The sequence below is a fragment of the Triturus cristatus genome, chromosome 10, assembly GCF_964204655.1.
Source record: "Triturus cristatus chromosome 10, aTriCri1.1, whole genome shotgun sequence".
Classification (NCBI taxonomy): domain Eukaryota; kingdom Metazoa; phylum Chordata; class Amphibia; order Caudata; family Salamandridae; genus Triturus; species Triturus cristatus.
The window spans coordinates 662,390,808-662,414,766 of NC_140593.1; the positions used below are offsets into that span (position 1 = coordinate 662,390,808).

Consider the following 23,959-nt stretch of genomic DNA (forward strand, 5'->3'; position numbering starts at 1 on the left):
AAAAAAGTTATTGGAAGTCATTTAAGAACGTGAAGTATTCAGCCAGACATATTTGGTGTAGAAAGTGAAATTAGCAGCCAGAACTTACACTTTTTTGTTTATGTAGTGGTTTTCTACTGCACTAACCTAATATTGTGGGATTTGGAAGCCCTTTACATAAACATGGTGGATATCCCGATCAACGTACTACAAGTGCTATTGGATATAATGCTCTTCTGATATGGTGGACATGATATCCACCAGGATTTGTGATGGTATAACCTGTTCGCAGAACTCTATATCAGGCCCTTTGCATTCAGTTACATAGTCAATAAACTGTCACAGGGTTTAGCAGTGCATTTAAAAGAGGAAGCAGGCCAAACTGAATTACAACAAAGGAGATGGTGAGGCATCATAGATCACGTTGATATGCTGGCCAAATTCCTCCACTTCAGAGACCGAGATGCGGTGCTCCGGGCGGCCCGACAGTCAGGCCCGCTCCGAGTCGAGAACAAAACCATCATGATTTTTCCGGACTACTCACAGGTGGTCCAACGCCAAAGGGCGTCCTTTCTAGAGGTGAAATGGCGCCTGAGGGAAGAAAAAATACAGTACTCTCTCCTATTCCCGGCCAGCCCGAAAATCATCCACGATAGCGTTACCCACTTCTTTACAACACCTGAAGAGGCGCACGACTGGGTGGACCAGAACTGCACTGTGGGCCGACGGACTGGGCGCCCCCAGGAGCAACGCGTGAACGCCGGGGGCCCCAGGAGGCAGCGCTCGCGGAGACGACATCGCCCTGGTACCCCTGCGTTGCCACCGCACACTTTGGGGTCCCCGGACTTGGAACAGATAGTTCAGGAGCGACGCCAGGCCTTAAAAGCAGCGGCGGGCCTTTGTCCGGCCTCCCCGGCAACAGACTTAGAACGCGCCCCTCATGTCTTCACGTCAGAGGAGGAGGAGGACAGTGAGGCGACACAATCTGGAGTGGACTCGGTGGCTTTGCCCTCGGTCACCCCGCGAACAGCGGACGACCTGTTATGACTGGTTCCTCATAGCATGTTGTACATTCACAGTATGGGGAGATGCTCTCCGCCCCGTATAATTGCCGGCCCCGCGCTGTAAGCGTCCCCCCCCTGCCTCGGCACCCTCACCCCTAGGTGCGGTTTGATTGACCAGAAGCTAGCCATAGATAGCGCGCATAGCCCACACGTCGAGCCCCCAGCAGACGCAGGCCGACCCCCCTTAAATAATAGGTTGATACTCTCGTGTCATTCGGGAGTCAGTTTGGACGTATCGCACTTGGCGATAGGTCACCCGCGTTGGGGCAAGTTACGTTCGCCTCACCCCAGTTCTCCCTTCCCCTTCCACGCGCACCTTCTGCACTATGTCCCAACCCACAAGCCGCTGAACTGCTGCACTGACGCGCTAGAGACGCAGGAGCGGGGTAAACGGACTAGGACCGGGCACCCTCGGGGGAACCTGCTGACCCGTCCTGCGACATGCGCTAGATACACACACTGATGGCACACACCGGTAAAACCACAATTCTTACACTGAATGTGCGCGGTATGCATACTGCGCGCAACAGATACTCCATATACGCATACATCAAGCGTCACCAAGCACAAATTGCACTCCTGCAGGAGACACACCTCACAGTGGGGGAGGTGGCGAAATTACGCAGGCGATGGCGGGGAACCATATGCGCAGGGGTCCCCTTTCAGGAACTATCTCATACAATAGACCCGGAGTGTCGATACGCCCTACTACTAGGTCGGTTAGACGGTCAGACAGTACTACTGGGCAGCATGTATGGGCCGAACACTGAACAAAACAAATTCTGGGACACGCTGTCCACCCCCTTAAGCACATACACACAGGCACCATGGATCCTGGGGGGCGATTACAACTGTGTGCAAGACATAGCATTAGACAGGTCCCACCCGCCCCTTCCAACATCCCCCATTGTAGTGCAGGCAAAACGGTTCACAAAGTGGGTGCGCATTGGTCCCTGGCGGATGCTTGGCGAACTCGGAACCCAACTGCCAAACTTTATTCGTTCCACTCCAGACCGCATGATTTAGAGTGCGTCTGGACTGTTTCCTCTGCTCCCCCACCATCCTCCCTACCGTCTCAGACGCTGATTACTTAGGTAGAAACATATCAGACCATGACGCCCACACGATAACGATTCAATGGTGCTCGCCGCATCCTCCTGTCCCTACTTGGCGCCTCCCTAGGGATAGCCTTGACGACCCGGTTTTTAAACAAACCTTGGTGGATCACATTCGCCATTATTTCCAGGAGAATACAGGCACGGCCAGTACACGAGCGCTGGAATGGAATGCTTTCAAGGTCGTAATGCGTGGTAATTGCATTCGCCACATTGCGGGAGTCCGGCGGGTTCTAGAGAGGGATATCCAGCGGGCAGAACAGAAGCTGGCCGAACTTACTAAGGAGACTAATCCAGCTAAGCCACACCGGCCGAGATAGCTAGCGCCGAGACTGCCTACGCAGAAGCACTGGCAAGTATGCGCCAGTATAATTTCGCGGCGTATGCCGCTCGGGTCCACAAAGAAGGCGATCGAGTGGGCACGCTATTAGCTTGGCTCGTTAAACAGGATTCGAGCCTCCCGACCATCACGGCCATTCGTAACGCACAGGACACCCTGGTATATTCGCAGGACCAGATACTCAAGGGCTTTCAAGAGCATTACACGCTCTTGTATACCAGCCCCCACCCCCCGGTACCGGATAAAGTCCTCGCCGAGTTCCTGGATCGTATCAGGCTCCCCCGCATAGATCATGACACACACCAAGAACTCGACTGCCCTATCAAGGCGACCGAGATTCGGCATGCAATGAAGGCGCTAGCCACCCACAGGGCTCCCGGTTTAGATGGCTTCCCACTAGAATTTAACCACGCCTTTGCGTCCCAGCTAGTCCCTCAACTAGAGTCACAATTCCAGGCAGCTTTAGGCACGGGGACCCTACCTCAATCCATGCGCGAATCCGTTATAGTATCCCTTCTCAAACCAGATAGAGACCCGCATCAGCTGGGCTCCTACCGACCCATAGCCCTACTGCCGGCAGATTATAAAATTTACAGGAAGGTCCTGGCAGACAGGTACAACACGATCCTCCCGCAGCTAATCCACCCGGATCAGAGCGGATTTGTGCCAGGTAGGCCCACCTCTTATAACATCCGGCGGCTGTTCCACGTGCAGGACCAGATACGAGAGCGGTTCCCCGGGCAGCGTGTCTGGTGCTGGACCTCGAAAAAGCTTTCAACACTCTCTCATGAGCCTACCTGTTTCGGGTCCTACAACGCATGGGCATAGGGCCCAAACTGCAAGCCTTCACTCGGCTCAGCTACTCCGCACCCAGCTCCAGAGCACGTATAGGCCCCCTCATCTCGGACTCCTTCCCAATCCGCCGTGGCACCAGGCAAGGGTGCCCACTCTCCCCCTTGCTCTTCGCAATGGCGATGGAGCCGCTGGCGACCCTGCTGCGTGTGGCTGGCGAGGAGGGGGACATCCCAATAGGTGATTCTACCCACTCAGTATCATTATACGCTGACGATGTACTTATCTATGTCCGGGATATTACGGCCGACTTGACTCCTATATCGCGCATCCTGCACGATTTTGCGGAGGTGACGGGCCTCAGGGTAAACTGGCCCAAATCCACTGTCTATTCCCTGACACAGGTCGTGCCCCACTGTCCAATACGAATAGGGGATGTTGATATCTCGTGGAGTCCCCAAGCGGTTCACTACCTAGGCGTTAGACTATATCATACGCCGCAATATATCTATGAGGGGAATTACCGCAAACTGATGGGTGGCATTCGATCCTCGATCCACTTCTGGAAAGATCTCCACCTGGCTGTCACTGGGAAGATAGCTGTCGCAAAAATTATCCTAGTCCCGCGCCTGTTATATCTCTTCTCCAATCTCCCGGTGGTTCCCCCGCGATCCCTATTCCGTGAGCTAGACACCCTGCTTGGGACCCTCATCTGGGCAATGGTCGCCGGCGTATCGCCCTGGCAAAACTGCAATTACCCCTTGACCAAGGTGGGTTAGCGGCCCCCTCATTCGAAGCGTATTTCCTTGCCGCCCAATTACAGTGGGTGTCACGCTGGACGGCGGGCCGGGCCCAGGGGGAGCTGATCACTGAGACAGGGCGCATTCAAACTCCCATTATCCACCGCATGTTGCTGCCAGGTGCAGCACCGCTGCCATCTAGGCCCCTCCAGGTAATGACAGCGCGCGCCTGTCTGGCGCGTGTCTATCGTCTTAGTCGGGATGCCCCCCTGTACTCTCCGCTTCTGCCGTTGGTAGGGTTCCCCAGGGGTCGGGCGCATTACACGGAGCAAATACTGCAAACATGGACGGATCATGCTGTGACGGAGGTGCGGATGCTGTTTTTTGAGGGAAGCCTGCAGGCCTTCGATGCATTGCTCGGCGACTTCAAACTTCCCAGGGGACAGTTCCTATGGCACAGGCAACTTCTCACGGACTGCCGCAGGCAGTGGCGTGCGATCGACACGGAACCCCCCATGCACCCGGTCATTCATGCGATCCTACAGATGGGGCCAGGACGCCATCCAGTCACTTGGATCTATAAAGCTATGCGGACCTTGCGGCAACCCACACTTGCACCCCTCAGAGAACACTGGGAAACTGACTTCCACAGACCTCTACACGATAGAGAATGGACCAGGGCCCTTGAGCATACCAAAAAAGTGTCCCGCAATTACCGTTTTAAGAACATACAACTGCACATCCTGCACAGGGCGTACCTCACTCCCAAAAAACTACAGAAATACTTCCCTGACGGTTCGTTTGCTTGCCCCAGGTGCCTGGAACCCGCAGCCTCATTTAAACACATGTTTTGGGACTGTCCGACACTTCACAGTTACTGGCACATGATCCATACTGCCCTTAGCACGGTCACGGGGTTACAGGACCTGTACACATGGGAGGCGAGTGCCCTGGGTATACATAGGCGGCACAAGCATAAGAAGGTGGAAAGACGTTATGCCTCCCTGGTGCTTCTCCCAGCCAAACGGTGCATCACCATGCATTGGAAGACATCGGAGGGCCCCCCCCTAGCGGCATGGGTAGGCGCAGTCAAAAAGTGGGGTAAGGCGGAGGAAACACTACTCAGAACAGAGGAGGCCCAAGGGATTCGCAAACACCCGATCTCCCTGCCATGGGCCATGCTAATGCATTCCTTCGCGCAGGAAACAACAGTAGTGGCGGGCCCACGAATGATCGATCCCCCAGGGACCTCCACGAGCCAGGAGCCCACCCCGGGAGATGCACGAGAAGCCCAAGCACCCGGCGGGTCGCAGATATAGACAATGCCAGTTCCACCACCATGCCTCCATATAGGCAGTGACCAGCGCCCCCGCCTCCCCCGACTCCCCTCCCCCCCTGCCCGCACCTGCGAACACCCCGACATCATCCCATACGATGGTCCAGCTCTCAGGCACTAGACTACTATTGCTCATTATCCGCGACATAGTGCATTCCCTCCCCCAGTTTATCTATCCCCAGTTCGTTGATGGTTAGTTCATGGCTGCAACCCCATAGCCTCTATGATACACCTCACAGGGGATTAGACACACTGCACGGTCCCCATACGGCGCAGCGACCACCATGCGCACCAGTAGGGCATACCCAGACGCAGGCCCCGGACACCTGTCTGCAGCTTAAAACAGAGTAGAGACGCACATTGGGCCCACGAGACCAGGAATCCACATGGGGCGCGAATGGGCGTTCCTGCTTTGTACACCTATATACCAACTGCATTACCAAACGTGCCTATGTATGTCATGTTTATAAATGCCAATAAAAAGATCTTTAAAAAAAAAAAAAATCATAGATCATGTTGATAGAGCTCTTAGTCTCCTAGTAATAAAGCATTGTTTCGGTGAAACGCTGTCATGGAAGATTGTGAGATCCAGGCTCCAGTCTGAATTTTGTGAGCCAAAAACACCCCATAATTTCTGTTGTGTGGAACATTTGCCTCCTGTACTCTATATGTTGGTTGGTATTTGCCTGCTGCTTACTAATGACGTGTTGCCTTTGTTTCTTTGAAGATGGGAGATATGGCAGAGGCTGAAGCTGCACTGTCAGAGGCCAACACTCTGAATAACAGTGATGCTGTTGTTTGGGGCTACCTTGCTTTGGTGTGCTTGAAGGTGAGTTCCTGAGCCCAGATTGTTTTTTGCCCTGATCAGACACCTTGGTTTAACATTTCTAATGTCTTATTCAGTAAAATGAAGTTATCTACCTTTTACTGTGATTGGCCAACATTGATATCTTTCCTAGAGTGACGTGGTCTATTAAATATTTGCTGACATCAGGACCAGGGATAGTATAATGATCTTTGATTCCCTTGGCACAGTCACTTTTTGGTTATTACAGTGAATTTCTGTACTGCTCCTCAGACAGAGACTGCTTTGGCTTGTTGCTGGTGGCGGTTTAGACGGTCATCTATTCTTACCACACTTAAAATAAACCATGGTCCAGATTCCCAGTTTAGTGCCAGAGAATATTCCAAAAAGCTAACACAAGGAGATGGACGTAGCGCTGATCAGCCAGGCTAGCTTGAATCCAGTGACAATGTGAGCAAGGGACCCACGTCTGGGCATATCTTGCCAACTTAGGGCGAAGGAGATGATGGACGGAGCGCTTAAACTTCTCAGACACTCACCCCCAGTCACAGATCTGGGTTGAATCCATCATCGTTCTTTAGCTCACTTTGCCACCCAAGTTCAGACATCTATATGCAAATCAGTCTTGACCCTGTGCCTCATGGGAACAGTCCAGCCCGAACTGCCAAGCCATGTCTTCCCTGGACCGGAAACAAGCATCCTGGGACTGGTTTCGGGCTCATCAGCCAGGCTAGCTTGAATCCAGTGACAATGTGAGCAAGGGACCCACGTCCGGGCATACCCTGCCAACTTAAGGCGATCAAAGCAAACACATCATTTATTTGAGTAGCACTTTTCACCCTAAGTGGGATGGGTATGCCCAGACGTGTGTCCCTTGCTCACTGTGCCACCGGATTCAGGCTAGCCTGGCTGATGAAGGGTAACACCCAGAAACCGGTCCCAGGATGCTTGCTTCCGGTCCAGGGAGGACCTGGCTTGGCTGTTCGGTCTTGACTGTTCCCATGAGGCACAGGGTCAAGACTGATTTGCATATGGCTGGATCTAAACTGGGGTGGCATGGTGAGCAAAAGAACGATGGATTTAACCCAGATCTCTTGACTGGGGGTGAATGTATGATTTATTCAGCATTCTGTCCATCATTTGTTTGTGTAGCAGAGAATATTCCATAAGCATGTCAATCAGCAACTGACCCACTTCTGGAGAATTCTACAGTCAGTCATTCAAAATGCAGTTTATTGGGAAAGCGTTCCATTAAACTAAAAACATACCTAATTATGCATCAAAATAATATGTTAATTAAAAAATTCAATAACATCTCCTCTCTAGACATTTCAATGCATCCATACATCATATAACGTATAAAAAGTAAAAAGAATCAAACGTGTATAATTCTACTCAATTAAAACGTTGAGTACAGTCCCAGTGCCAATGAATAGGCTCAGATGGCACCCAAAATCCTTCCTCAAAAATGTCCAGACCGTCCACATTGTACTATGAACACGAGCATACGAGCAACGTGATCCTCTCCTGTGAAGTTTGAAGGTGTAGACGACACTTATATTGCCTATATGGCAGGCCAGATTCAGGATAAAGCAAGTGAATCAAGAATTGGACAACCTGTCTCACAGCCCAGCAACTTGTGCATTTCCTAGCCCGTTGGTTTGAGCCCTGCTCTTATATTTGTTTGCTCTTAAACATCAGTGTTAATAAACCTGGCCTTTGTGCTGTAAGAATCCTTTCATAACGTTAGTAGCAAAATAATTCTTTGGAACATAAAGTGACTTGCTGCTCGAACACAAGATGGTGGGTGTGTGGTAGAACATCACCTTAAACAGGTGTCAAAAATAATAAGGACAATATTAAGCAACATATTTAAAAGATATAAGAATTTTTTAATGCAAGACGTCAAACTGCTGGAACGCTATTCCCGTTTCCCTGTCAAACGTACTTCTAGTCAAATTTAATTCTTCAGGTACGACATAAATTTGTAATATTTAGGCTGTGACAAGTTTACAATATGGGCATTACTAGGGTTTTTGAAGAAAAGTTCCCCAAAAAACGGAGGCACTCTTGTAATCTAGTAGTGCAAATGACTTTGCATGTTATTACTGTATTTACGACTGGTTCTTTCAATCCAGGAAAGGTTTTGGAGAACATTCTCTTCAAGAGGAAGATTAGAATTGGAGGGTAATATAAACGGATATATGTGTGGCGCAATAATACAACTCAGGCTAGGGTTAACAAAATTAAAATGACGTTTCTGAAAAGGGTGTACCACAGCCCCGTGCAACGCCTGCGGTGCAGGGGGCCCAGTCCTTCATGGGTCCCTCAACCCTTTAGAGATGCCCCCATTCAGCCCAAGGCCAATGAACAGCGGTGATTTATGGGAGACTCAGAGGCCCCTCTTCACTTTCTGCACGGTGGCCCTATCATTTCGTGGGACACCACTTATTTCTGAAACTAAATTATCTGCAGCAGGACAGGTTTTAGAATTCAACGTTTTTATAGAGTGTATTTTCTGTTAAAAAATAAATTGTGTACATGCAAAATACAAACATACCTTACATCCTGCACCAGGTTTTACTACACAATGCACTAGGCGAACTCTACCTGTTTTCAAAGATGATCATTTTTAGAACAGCATAAAACACTGCCTCTCACTTCCTGTTTGATATACCTATTGAATCACCTCAATTGTGTCTGTTGAATCCTACCTGAGCCGATTAACAAGATTCTTTACTCTATGATAACTCCCTCCTGGTATGAACCTTTGTTTGTAAACATCCGCATGTGAGGTGTTTGTTATATGATAGATGAACCACTTCTTTTCAACTTGTGAACCATGTACCTCATGCTCGGCTGCTCATTAATATTTTAGTTTTCTGAACTTTCTTTTTTTTTAAGTTTAAGTTTATTGAGACCAGCAAGAAAATACAATGTACAATCAAAATCCGGTCAGACAACATGAGTAGTTATGATATGAACAATAAAGGATATTAAGCATAAAGGGTACAATAAACACGGTGTCCTAGAAAAGAAAAAGGGGAGAAAGAGGAAGAAAAAAAAAAAAAAAAAAAAGGGGGGGGGGGGCAATATGAATTTCATTGGAGAGAGTTCAGAGGAATCGAGGGCAACAAAAGAGGTAAAATGAAGCATTACATTGCATGTATTTTAAAACTCTAAAACGCATATAGTGATATAATGGGAGGAGTACAGTATGCAAGAAACAATAATAAATTATTCAGACAAATTATTCAAACAAAAGACAACGAAACTAAATCAAGGCGGTTTGCGGACATCGTCCGATGTTCTGACAATAGCAGTAATGGAAGTATTCGAAGGGGGGGAAGCAGATAAATATGTAGTGAGAGGGAGCCATAACAAATCCCTTTTAATTGCTAGTGATATAGGGGTAACATAGTTGGTGTCAAGTCTGTGATTAAAACAGATGGCGTTCCACCAGGCTCTGTAAGTGACTTTATCCGCGTGTTTCCAATTCAAGGTGATTAGATGTAAGGCTATAGCAATTAACAAATCTATTAACTGACAGTGTGGCGAAGGTTGAGGCCCTGAGGGGGATAAGGAACCAAGGAATATATGTGAGAGGGAAAAAGGAACTTTAGTGTTAAATATCTTGTTAATTTGAGACCAAACTAAGAGCCAGAATTTAGCAATGTTAGGGCAATCAAATAGCATGTGTTTTAAGTCAGCCTTTAAACATGAGCAGGACCAGCAGTGTGATGAAGTGGTGGAAGAAAAGGAAGCCAATTGTGCGGGTGAATATAATGCACGCTGGTATACAAAATACAGAGTCTGAGTGGTATTGGCCGCTCGTGAAGTTTTATGGATCTTTAACCACAGCTTATCCCACAAAGAGACAGACCAGGATTGTAATAAATCTTTTTCCCACGGCAGCTCAGTCCTTGTTTTGCACCGCGTTGCAAGAGATAAGAGACCATTGTAGAGGGAAGATGCAGAAGGGGAAGCGTCTATCAATGGAAACAATGTAGAGCAAGTTGTAGGGAGATTTGGAGAAGGTGGGAGCGATGAAAGATATTGGCGAAGAGAGGGAAGCAGAAGGTCATATTGCTTCTTACAGGAATTAGGAAGGGCAAAGTTAGAATTGAGGACTGAGAAGGATAGAGGTGCACCATCCATCAAGAGTTGGGAAATCCACTTCAAGCCCTTGGAGTGCCATATCTTCCAGTAGAAAGCACGATTTTTAATACGTAGTAATTTATTGTGCCAAATAGGTTGTTGAGAAAGTGAGTTAAGTGAGGGATAAGAGGCTGGTAGGAGAGGAGTTAAAAGTTTTCGCGTGTGAGAGATAACAGGATGACGCAAAGAAGAAGTGTGCGCAGAGAAAGCAAGGGATTCCAAAAAGGCGAAGGGGGAAGTGAAAAACTTCTCGATGCTAAGCCAGATTGGAGGATAGGTAGGAAGGTCCGAGGAAAGCCATGAAGAGGCTTGTTTTAGGGAAAATGCGTGGTGATAAGATTTAAAGTCAGGAAACTTAAGCCCACCATTTAATTTATCTTTTTTGAGAGTAGATAAGGCTATCCGAGGGTGCTTACCTTTCCAGAGGAATTTTAGTAAAGTGCGATCTAATATCTTAAAGTAATAATCTGGGATGTGTACAGGAATCATTGAGAGAGAATATAAAATGACGGGAGCAAGCATCATCTTAATAGAGTCTAACCTACCCCACCAAGAGAGAAAAAGAGGGTGCCACTTGGTAATAGAATCTTTTAGCTTCTTAGTAATGTAATCGAAATTGTGTTTAAGAGTTTCGGAGATAGACGGGGAGAACCATAATCCTAAATATTTTAACTTAGAGGATTGCCAGGAAAAACCGGTATGATCAAAATAGTGTTTGAGACACAAAACATTGAGGGGTAAGACTTCACATTTATCACGATTTAGGCGGTATCCTGAAAGTTTTGAAAACGCATCTACTTGGGAAAGGAAAGGAGGAAGAGAAGTATCGGGATTGGAGCAGTATAAAAGAATATCATCTGCATAAACAGACATTTTGACTTGGCGGGAGCCTAAATGGAATCCTGTGATTAGGGAGTCCTGTCTAATTTTGGTAAGGAAAGGTTCTAATGCCACTACAAATAGGAGAGGGGATAGGGGGCAACCCTGCCGTACACCTCTTGAAAGAGAAAAATAATCGGAGACCTTACCATTAGCAAAAATAGACGCCTTAGGACCAGAGTACAAGAGAGAAATCAAGGAAATTAACTTAGAGGGAAACCCTATCCACCGAAGAGCATGGAACATAAAGTCCCAACCAATCCTATCAAAAGCCTTTTCGGCGTCTAAAGCTATGGCAGCAAGCGGGTAGTCTAAGGAAGAGGCCTTGCTAAGAATGTTAAAAAAGACTCTAGAATTATCAGAGGATAAGCGACCTTTTACAAAGCCCGACTGTTCCGAACCAAGAAGCTCAGGTAAGATTGGGTCAATACGTAAGGCAAGAATTTTAGCAAAAATTTTATAATCCGTGTTTACTAAAGATATCGGGCGATAATTTTTACAGAAAGAGGGATCTTTGCCTTCTTTGGGGATTAGGCAGATCATAGCATCTTGGAAGGTACCTTGAGATGATCCGTTTGCGATAAAAGAAGTAAACAAAAGAAGAAGTTGTGGAAGGAGGAGTTTCGAAAAGTGTTCATAAAATTCAATGGTAAATCCATCAGGGCCAGGGGTTTTCCCTCGCCTCAAAACCGATACGGCACGAGAAATTTCTGCTAATGTGATATCTAGCTGCAGTGAATCAAAATCAATATGTTGCGAGGGAGGAGAAGGGATGGATTGGAAGTAGGAGGAAAGATCAGATTGAAGAGGTTGGGCCTCAGGGGTGTAGAGAGTTTTATAAAAGGAGACAAACTCATTTAAGATATCTTCATCCTTGAGAAGAATGTCACCATTGGGATCCTTCAGAGACTCAATCCTAGTTCTGTCCCGCCGAGATTTTAGATAGTTGGCCAGTACTTTCCCCATTTTATTCTGACCTCCATAGTAACGAGCACTACTCTTCAGAAGATAAGAAGAGGCCGCTTCTGTGGATGCTTTGTTGAAGGTAATTTTGGCAGTGATAAGATCTTTCAAAGAAGCTTCAGAGTACGAGTGGTAATAGGCGTATTCTAATTTTTTAATTTTGGTAAGCAATTGAGCCGAATGTTTCTCAAAAACTTTTTTCTTCCGAGAAACAAAGTTAATAATAAAGCCTCTGGCAGCTGCCTTAAAAGAATCCCAAATCATAGCAGGGGAGGAATCATGAGTAGTGTTTATGGTGAAGAATTCCGACGCAAAAGAACTGAACTGGCTGGAAAAATTAGGATCTGCAAGCAGCGAATTATTAAAACGCCAACGTCCAGCACATGGGGTGTGAGGAAGAAGGTCAAAATCAACAGAAACCGGGGCATGATCTGAAATTAAAATGGACCCTATTTCTGATTGAAGTACGTGTTGCGTTAGAGGTTTACTTAAAAAGAGGTAGTCAATACGAGATTGTGATTTGTGTGGGGGGGAGAAAAAGCTATATTCACGGAGATCAGGGTGACACAGTCTCCAGATGTCAACTAAAGACTTTTGACGAATGGTGGAAGCAAATTGTGAGTGCATTTTGTTGTTTACAAATCTGACTGGGAAATTCCTATCTAAAATGGGATCACAAACTTGATTACAATCACCCCCAAAAACAATATAATCGTCTGTAAGGGAGAGCAACTTATCAGAAATATGTAACCAAAAAACATTGTCAACTGAAACTGGAGCATAAACGTTGAAGAAAACCACTGGTATTTTGTCAATAAGTAATTTAACAATTAACCAACGACCTTCAGAGTCAGTTTCTTGAGAAATCACCGATACATTAAACTTTTTATGAGTGAGAATAAGAACACCATTTTTCTTACCTAAAGCTGGAGAAGAAAACACATTACCTACCCAACATCTTTTTAATTTAGATGCTTCAGCCTCAGGAAGGTGGGTTTCCTGAAGGAAAGCAACATCAGTTTTTAACTTTGCTAAGTGGGAAAGAACTCGTTGTCTCTTAATGGGATTGTTCAATCCTTTAACATTCCATGTGATAACTCTGAACTTGACTGGATGAAATTGAAGTCAAAAACCATGAACATACAATGCGATAAATAGGGTTGAGAATGAGAAGAGTAGAGAAATGAGAACTCAGAAGTGTACAAAGAAGAAGATAAGAGAGGAAGAGATTAAAGACAATAATATTAAGAAATTCGATAAGGGATAAGAAACATAAGCAAGGAATATCGATTTGCGAATGACCAAAGAAAGGGAGAAGAGGATAGAATGAGGGAGGTGTAAGCGGGAAGAAAAGAGAAGGAAAAAAGAAAAAGAAAAAGAGGAGAGGAACAATGGCAGAAGACAGCAGAAAAAGCATAAAAGTAGAATATGAACAAAAGGCATACTTACATGAAGAAGATCCAAGAGAACAAGGGGGAGGGGAAGAAGCCACACGAGACAGACAGCCCATCCAGGCTGACCAGACGGAGGACGAGGGGGAAAACGCCAATAAAATAGGATATCTACGGATGCGAGAGAGAACAAAAAACAAAAACGTAAAAACTATTTAACACAGTAAGCGATGAAGAATAGGAGAGTTAAAACAGAACAAAACGATTAGGTACCAACTCAAATTAAGAAGACCATCCAAGCTACAAAAGAACACCAAAGAATACATGAGGGACGGTGATAAAGAGAAGCAATGAATGAAAGAACCATAAGAAAAATCATCAGAACATCAAGTATCATTTGAAGACGAGGGTCCCGAAGCTTCCATGGTCTCCGTCCTGTGAAAGTTTATGAAACTCTGTAACTGCTGCGGATCTTCATAGGATGTCGTCTTGTTATTAAACGTGACCTTAAAGAGGCAGGGGTGAAAAAGACCATAACGCGCTCCCATGGCACGAAGAGTAGGTCTCATATCAAGAAAGGCCTTACGTCTGTTGGCTGTGGACTTGGCATAATCTTGAGCGAAAAACAAAGTGGCGCCGGACCAGGTGACTCGTTGAGAGGATTTAGCCACTGACAAAACCTTTAGCAAGTCCGTGTACTCCAAAAAGTACAAAATGACACCTCTCGGCCTCTGAGAAGAAGATGCACTCGATGGAAGACGTCCTAACCTATGGGCTCGTTGAATGTTGAGAGCGGTGCCTTCCGGCATATGGAGAATCTTGGGTAGAAAAGTTTTAAAGAAGGTAGGAGGATCCGACCCCTCTGATCCCTCCACCAGACCATAAATACGCAGGTTGTTCCGCCTGTTACGGTTTTCAAGATCCTCGACTTGGCGTTGGAGGGCAGACACTTGAGATTGAAGGTGAGAGACATTGGTGTTAGTGTCTGTAAAGGAAGACATATGACTTTCAACTGCAGTAATTCGTGAATCAAGTTGAGCCCAAGTGTCAGTGAGAGCTTGTAGTTTATTATTTGTTTCCTCCATAAAGGGACGAAGGGCCCTAATTTCTTCCAGTAGTGTTTCCATGGAGACAGGCGAGGTCGATTTAGGAGGAGAAGGCGGGTTGTGCTTTAAACGCTTGGTGACAGACTTCACAGCAGGCACTGGCGAGGGAGAGGGATCCATATTCTCCGTAGGGACTTGTGAGAATAACAGTGAATCCTCTAGTTTGGAGAAGGCAGTAAAAACTTTTGAATTTTTGATGAGGGTATGCTTAGGCGTAGGGTGTTTAGCAAGTGAGCCTTTCGTTCTCCCCATAAGAGGCAAGTCCAACAGTCCAAGTGAGTGAGAGGAGCAGAGACGTGGCCCAGAAGGAGAGTAGCACTGGTTAAATGGTTAACATCACTGACAGATCCAGCAAGTATCAGCAAGCCTCATTGAAGCGCGTGTTGGAACGGAATTAAAGAAATAGTCATTGAATTGACGTATCCGAAAAAATGAGGCAGTTCCATAAAACTGTTTCAATAGCTGAGACAAGAACACTTGTCAAGAACAGCCATGAGTGAGGAAGAACTGTGTTATCTGAGGAGAACAGCACAGAAAAACACTCTCGTGAGGTGCATGCATAAAATGGCGGCTGATTCGGAGAAGAAAACGCTGCACAAACTACGCACCTTCCGTATTCTCCAGATATGTATCATTAAGATTGTCCAAAGTTGGTGAAAAAATGAAGAAGAAGCCAGAGGTGAGCAGAAATAATAGCCAAAAGGGGGAAAAACCACTTTTGCAGCATGCTTCTTCAAGTCATTAGCTTACGTTCTCCTCAGGCGAAAAAACAAAATGGCGGCCGTTCCGAAAACGGGGCCTCCGAGGGAATTAAAGAGGATTAAATGTAGCTTACTGACATAGCGACTGCAAAATTCGGTGCTCCGGATGTTCAGACAGCCTGTCCTCACTTTGTGGCATCCTCGTACTCGTAGTTACTAGAGAAAAAATTGGCGTTATCCTCCCGACCCCGGGAGCGTCAGGGAAAAGTCGCCATCTTCGTAAGGCGTTAACCACGCCCCCCATTTTCTGAACTTTCTAATAATTCACTATTACAATTCAGTTTTTGTTTACCACAATACAAATAAAGACTTTTTAACATAGGGCCCAGTTGTAGCCAACATTACAAATGATGTAGTTCTGGAACTAGCCCTTCTTCTTCTAAAGCTGTATTAATCCCCGTAATGCATTAAAAAAGGGAACAAGTGTGCAGCTAGCAGTTGTAGACCTGTTTCACTGGGAGTGGAATGAATGCTCCCATCAACAAAAGGACTGTGGTGCGGATGCGACCAGAGAAACAATAACCTGCATTACTCTATCCTTTTAGTGATATTGATGTTATGCTTTTAATGCAAAGAGCATTTTGTCTGCAGGAATTGTTTATACTTGGCACCTGTTCTTTGTGTTTTTACCTTTTATGGATTTTGAGGGAATGGTATTTTAATGGGTGGGAATGTATGTGTTTATGGTGATTGTACCTGTTACATTTGCTAATCTAGCAGCCAGTTGAGTTCAGGAGACATTCTTTAAGTTCACCTGCTCTCCAGTCCACTTTGTTTGTTTGTGGAGCGAGTGCTAATTAGAGCGGCCATTTACTCCAGTATTGGAATTTTCATAGAGTCAAATGCTTGAATCATTCCCCGTCATGGAGATGGGAGTCCCAAGGTACATTAAAATAGCTATGCAATGTTAAATATTGTGAGAAACTGGCTGATTATATAGTGCACACTTATGTAAGTGGGCACCCTGCACTAATCCAGACAAACCTTATGGTGATTTTAGTGGTCTTAGACAACCTTAGAAAGCTCTCTAAGTGAGAGCAGCCTTCAGGCTTAGTCCAGAAGGAGTGTAAAGCATCATCTTATTGGTATAGATTAAGCGAAAAAGAACCATACTGTGTATTTATAAAAATATGTATTTATTATAAGACACTCACTAACACATATAAATATCTCCTGCCCGGAGATATACACAATGCACACATTACTTTCCAAATAAAATAGGTAAGTAGCACGAATACACAGTGGTCGCCAGGGGGACACCAAACCATATACTAAAATAATGGTATGCGAACCACAACTCAAGTCAAGACTATACCCAGAAGACGTAGAAGCGCCGGGGACCCAAGGAACCACCCAAGGTAAGTAACCAGGAACCCCACAGAGGGCATGTGCAGAGTGGGAACACGACTGCGGGCTGAATACAAGTCAATGGGTAATGTGGTTGCAATTTTAAAGAATGACCCTTCCCAGTGGACCTTGAAGAAACCCCATGGAAGGCAGAAGGTTGGAGAGCCACCCCGCCATGGATACTCTAGGAACTAGGATGCCTGCACCAAGGAGGCCGGGTGCATAAGTGTGAAGTGATGTCGGAATCCGCCTTCAAACTCAATGGAGGACTTCTGGAAGATGCCGCTACTGGAAAAGGTGAAAATGTCTGGTGGAACCCAAAGGTGGATTAAAGATGAGAAGTACCTACAAGCAGAGGGGACAGAGTCTATGCCACTTAGGAGTGACCAGGAGGCACAGAACACGAATGCCCACGATGTCGGGTGTTGCAGGAGAGCTAACAGTGACCTTGGAGCTGCAGCTGTGCAGACCAGGCGATGCTGTGGAAAACCAGAAGCCGTTCATGAGCTGTCCCACATCGGATGTGGAAAGTTGAGGGGTCGGTGTCTGTCAGGAGCACCAACAAGCCTTGGCAACTACAACCAACATGGAAAGGAAAAAAGGTGCAGTGTCGGGACCAGCAAGGCCCAGGTGACTCGCTACAAGCAGGGGAGTCAAAGTAATCACCAAGCAATCAGGGGAGGCTGCTGAATTCAAAGAAGACCCTCAAGAGGACCCACCGGCTAGAGGCACTGGAGTTACAAGAGGACCTCGAGCAGCTCACCAAAGATGCAGGCCCACGATGCAAGTGATGCGGTGAGGATGAAGATCTTGCTCACAGGAGATGCTTGAGGTTAGGGCTACTTGGAGCCGGAAGGTCTTGGTGGAAGGAAGCCAACAAGCCTTTGCAACGGCAAGTCGAAGCGGTACATAGGGTTCAGTTCCTGCAGCTCCAACGAGGGATACTGGCCTCAAACTTGGTGAGAGGACAGAGCAGGCCTCGAGGGATGTGAAGAACCACCACCTGTGTTACTGAGCCTTTCGGAGTCCGTGGAAGATCAGGATCAGCAGACCGGACAGCTTTGTTGCGGTGCCTGCAGATGCAGGGAAGTGACTCCTTCACTTCAAGGGAGATTTCTTCGGGTGTCTTGGCTGTCTACAGGCCTTGGGAGGTTCCTATATGGAGCACAGGCATAGATGTTGCAGCAGATGAGCAGGGCGATGAGACCAGAAACAGCAGGAGTCCTCCCAGTTGCAGTCTCGTTACCCAGAGCGAAGTCCAGGAAAGTCTAGAGTGCCCGGACGGTCGAAAAAGAAGTGGTGTCTTGATATGAATCTTGTAGCACAAAGAATCTAGGGACCCACCTACAGGTAAACCCTGAGGTACCCTAAGGAAAGGGTTGGGACGATTTAGGGTCCCCTCCCAGGGCAGGGGTCAGACAGTGGAGAGGATATTCCCATGTCTTTTGTCTAGTTTTTCGCCAGATCGGGAGCCAATGGCTCCCAGAGCTAGTTTGAACTGGACTATGCAAGGAGGGCACCAAATGAGCCCCTCAAGCAGACTGAGTGGCGCTGGCAAGCGCTCCCACCCAGCCCCAATACACAAAACCCTGTCTGGAGGTGGTCACACCTCCTTGTGACACGATACCTATTGTTCTGCTTTCCCCTGCTTGAGCTTGGCTCCGCAGCAGGAGGGCAGAATCGTGTCTCTGGTCGGCAGCAGCCATGTTGTGCTGTCCGGGTCTAGAAGACTGGTACCGGGAGCACTGAGGGCCTTTCATAGGAGCTCTACAGTGCATGGAATCATACCTCCCACACTGTTTACGGTGTATACCAATCATGACAGGGTTTGTTACAGCCAGATTAGAGATGACCATTGCATAATGACGCATGGCCACTCTACGTATCATAATGGCTGATACACTTACAACCCGGGAGAATGGACTCCGAAAGTTTTAGGGGCCTCCTGCTCATACAGGGGCTCCCTCACACTTAGAACCGAGCACCCTGCCTTCAGGATTGAAAGCCCTGCTTTAGGGGTGACTTAAAGGTTTTAAGTGCAGTGACCTTAGGTATAGGGAAACCTATATCTGTTATAAGTGGTGCTAGTACCAACTTACACAGGCTGCAATAGCAGGCCTGTAGTTACAGTTTAAGTAGTCTCCCATGGGTGTCATAATTCATGCTTCAGCCCATGGGAGACCCCTGGTGTACCTATGCCCTGGGTACCTCAGTACCGTATACTAGGGACTTATAAGGGTACACCAGTATCCAATCTGGAATGTACCCAAGTACTCACCATGTCAATTTAAGGGAGAAAGCACAGAGACTGGGGTCGTGGTTAGCAGGATCCCAGTCAGAAACAACTTAGCACCAGGCAAAAAGTGGGGGTAACCATGCAGAAGGATCCCAACTTCCTACAAATATAGACCAGAAAGGCTCTAGGCCCTTTAGTTTTGTAACATATAGTCTTTTTTTTAAAAAGAGACCAGAGTTATTTTTCAACCGATCAGGTTGCCCTTCCCTTTAGAACACACATGTGAGGAGATCAATTTCCTCATATCTTCTAATGCAAGTAGTGGAAGGGAGTCTCCCCTGTGCTCTGCTCAGTTTTCTTTGTTCTACACTTTTTTCAAGGATGCAAAACCCTTTATTGATTCAAGAAATATACAGATTGCACTTTTACATTGGCTTGGGTCTGTATTTTTTTCTCTTTTAGTTTTGACTTTGTCATGTCAAATAAGGAAAAGAAGAGACTTTTCAGTTCAGTACATGTGCCAAGAAGAGGCTTCATTCAGATGACCCTCATCAGGACTGTATTTATTCCCTTTATCCACATCATAAGGCCAAGGATTGTAAGATATGTCTCACCTTTTCTAACAAGACTTTGAAAGACTGTGAGGGGTGTCTGCTGATATGGCTGCAAAAGCTTAAAATAAGGAAAGAGCCAGTATTTAGTGATGATAGTAACGATTCATCACCATCTTACAGACATTCTCATGAAAGAGATTGGTCATCACATTCTCACTCCTCTCTAGAGCAGTTTAAGAAAGTCCAAAGAATACCATTCATGGGTCTTACAGGGTGTGCAGTCCTTCCAAAATTCCTCAGAAAAGATGACATCAGAAAAAAGGACCTTCTACCTCCTCAAACGGTTCTGAAAAAGCAGTCTGAACCACCTACACCACCTACTAAGGTTCAGCTCTCTTTAAAAAAACCCTCTTCAGTGGCATCCACTGAAAAAACGTCTACTACTATCTCCCCGTCAATGAGAATATCGTCGTCGATGACGAAGATATTCACGGCAATGTTGATGATGGCTAGCCTGTTACTACACTATCAATGACTTTGGCTGCTTTACCGATGATATCCTCGATGACGGCTCTAGTCTCTAGACTGTTGATGTGGAAAATTGCCACGACTTTGCTGCATCAGTGAGTACTGCTCCTCTGTCAACGACAATGAACATGACAATGCCCATCCCATCTGCGGATTTTTTTATCACAACGCCATCGCTTAAACCCAAATTGACGTCCTCATGGACGATATCGTTGATGAGAGAAGAGAGAAAAAACTGAAAAATATGAAGAAATAAGGCATTTGACCCCCGAGCACACCTCTCCTAGTAAGGTATCATCATTACTGCCAGCACATCTGTTGGAAGAGGAGTACTCGGATGACGACGGCCCCTTTGGGATTGCACACAGCCCATCCCAACTCCATGTCAAATGACAGGAAGATGATTACGAGGAGGAAAAATATGATGAACAGACTTATTACGCCTCTCAGGAGCAATACCACCAATAATACCAGATGGAAATGGTATGCTTGCCTTCCTCATTAGTTACTGACTTGCACTGTATGCTTGCAGACTACAAACACTGTTTTCCTCCAACTTCTATGGTCACAGTACCAGTTTCCTCATCTGCAAAATCTGCACCTGTGCAGCCTTCTACTCCCTAGCAAAGGCCATTATTACTGCCTACATCGGTAAGACGCACTCTGAAAGCGGCTCTTATCCAGTATTGGGTTATCTTACATAGATTCACATTGCCTGAATCATTCCCCGTTGTCGAGATGGGAGTGCCACGGTAAAATACAAAAGCAGTGCCATAAATAATAATTAGGCTAAAACAGGGCCCAATGCCATCTATTAATAGCCTATCCATGTCCTTTTTTCAAAATGATCAAAAGTTAGCTCCAGCCAATCAGCCGCTAGCACTCTCTAGAACACTCCCAGCAGAGGCAAGTTCTATTCAGATTTTCACTGCACGTCGTGTGGAAGGGAGTCTCCCTGAGTGCTACTCAGTTTTTTCCTTCTATTCAGCTATCTTGAACATTATGTCAGACAAAAAAGGCCTCTTCAGCCCTTGCAAGACCTGTGGGGAGAAGAGAGTCCATGTGGATGACCTACATAAAGAATGTATTTATTGCCTTTATCCCAGGCATGAGGTGAAGGACTGTAAGATCTGTTGCACCTTTTCTAACAAGACCCTCATGGACAAAACAACAATCTCGCTCTTCAGATGAAGAAGAAGAACTGGCTTCAACATCTCATAAGAGGGCTAGATCACAGAAAAGATCTTCAGGTGAGGGAAGAAAACATTTTGAATCTTCCCAAGAAAAGCCTGTAAGTAAAGAGAGGATTTTCAAACATTCCTCTGAGCCAACGTTGTCTGTTCCCTCTACGCCTGTCAAGAAAGAAAAAGAGAGTCTGAGATCTTCTTATACTGATTCTGTGAGTAGAAAGCAGATAAAATAGCCAGTGTCAATGAAGATTTCTCTCTTGTCGTCGACGATATGTGAAACATCGATACCATCGTCGATGGCAACTGTCACAACGACGGGTATACAGTCCCCTATTTCATCTGCAAAGATTTCTATAGTGACGAGACGTTCGTCGTTGAAATCCGTCAACGACCCATCGTCGACGGCGGAGACACCGTCGACGAAGAAACCGTCAACGAAGACACCGTCGACGACAACATCACCATCGATGAATCTACCGTCGACGAAGACACCGTCTACGACGGCACCTTCGACGAAGACACCATCGACAAAGACACCGTCGACAACAACATCTCCATCTATGAGGGTAACATCGCCGATGACGACACCCTCCATGGCATTACAGACGAAAACACCATAGACGACGACACCGTCGACTAAGGAAATTCCTTCAGGAATAATTTCTGTACCGTCGACGCCCCTGTCGACGAGGATAACTCAAGTCATGACCGTGACAAATACATTTCTACACCCGTCTTTGCAAGACTATAGTAAAGTATCACCTTTACTTCCATCGCACCTTTTGGTTGGAAGGTTATGTTGAGGAAGAGGATTAGGATGATGGCGGCCTATATGGGGTAGCTCACAGTCCGTCTGAGCTCCATGTAAAATGCCAGGATGATGATGATGAGGAGGAGGAAGATTACCATGAGGCACATTTATTATCAGGAACAATATATGGCTCCACGTCATAGTTATCAATTTAATCTTCGTCAGGAACCGCGCCACAGACTAATGGCTCATCTACTGCCGTCATTGATACAGGATCTGCAAGCCATGTTATCAGATTACAGACAAAGGTTCCCTCCTTAACAGAGTCCGCCAGAAAACTAGGTTCCTCATGTGTAAGTGCCAACGACAGTACTAGATCCTCAAGTGCCTAGTACACCGGCACACGCAACGGGTCCAGTTCCAGCTGACCCCAGATATCAGAACACTTCTTCGGAGGAGGAAGAGGTTGAAGAAGGTGAATTACCTGATTCGACATCCGTTACTGATCCTAGGATTGATAATTCGATCACGATACCATCCCCTCCTCCACACTTACCTTCAGATTCTCCTCCAGAAGACATCGGGGGTTTCACAATTTGATGCAGAGGGCAGCCAATAGGTTCCACTTACCCATCACTGTAAAACAAACATAAATTTTTCTGTAAAATTTTATAGAGGACGCAAGTAATGGTGGTACGTTCGATTCCTATTATCGACCACATATGGCAGGAGGGTGTAAAAATTATGAAGACGCCGGCATCAATACCAGCGGTACTGCTTCGTGTAGAGAAGAAATATAGAGCTCCGGAGGACTCTCCATCTTGCCTTATTGGACACTCAAAGCCAGATTATGTCATCTCCCAGGCTGCACAGAGACGTTAGTAGAATCCGGCCATGCAAATAACTACTCCCCCACACAGAGACGGACGTCGGATGGACCTTCTGGGGAAGAAATTTTCTTCGATGGCAGCTGCAACTATCCGAGCAGCAAATGCTTTAGCCATTATCGGTTGCTATGACCATCAAATGTGGTCCAATATGGCAGGGCTGATAGACCTCATCCCGGAGGAAAGCAGACAGGATGCCAGAAAGATCCTATTGGAGGGTGAGCCTGCTGCCTCTGAAATGATTGATTGTGCCCTAGACATAGCAAACACAAGTTACTCCATTATTAGAACTTTCATAGATTCACAAGCTTGAATCATTCCCCGTCGTTGAGATGGGAGTCCCCGTTATATAAAAAAGCAATGCTTAGATAAATACAAAACAGAAAAAATGCCTAGGCCCATTTTTTATTTTGTAGCCCATCATAGTCATTATGTAAAGACTGTAAGGTATGTCGTACCTTTTCGAGTAAAACTCTAAGGGACCGTGAAGAACGCCTTTTAATATGGCTTCAAAAGCTTAAAACCAGAAAGGAGGTTATCTCCAGTATCTGAAAGAGACACGTTAGTGATAGATTCCTTACCTTAGAATATCCCCAGGTGTCAGACTGGATCAGGAAAGTTTTTTCGTCAGCAGTACCCCTGTGCGTCGGTGGGTGGTGTCGTGCGGCTCCGTGTCCGTCGCTGGCGTCGTAAGCACCGAGATGACGTCACGGAGACTACTTAGGCGCCACCAATGTGCGCTGACATCAGTTCTTTCTTTTACCGCGCCAGCAAGCACGTACCCTAGTCACTTTTTGACTAACTTTTTGGAGACTTTTGTCTCTACTTCTTTTGAGTCTTTGACTCCTGGTGCTGCGTAGGGATACCAGGGTTTAATTCCTGTGGGGCCTGTTGCCGTACAATGTCGGTGGCCGACCCCCATGGCGTCGGTCTCTACTGTCTGGAGCACGACCATGACTCCCGGTCATGTTCCGACTGTCTGGCCATGGCTCAGAAGGCTTTGCGGGACCAGTCCCGAAAGCTGCTGGAGGCCCGGC

The 23,959-nt window shown here is 46.4% G+C and overlaps 1 protein-coding gene across 2 annotated transcripts in view; it reads left to right on the forward strand.

The window, feature by feature from the left end:
- CFAP70 (cilia and flagella associated protein 70) overlaps positions 1 to 23,959 on the forward strand; it is a 960,887-nt gene that overhangs the window by 825,282 nt on the left and 111,646 nt on the right. For both annotated transcript variants that reach the window (XM_085628140.1, XM_085628139.1), the window contains exon 25: positions 6,094 to 6,195. In XM_085628140.1, the coding sequence (XP_085484266.1) occupies positions 6,094 to 6,195 (102 nt within the window). The remainder of the gene's footprint in view (positions 1 to 6,093; positions 6,196 to 23,959) is intronic.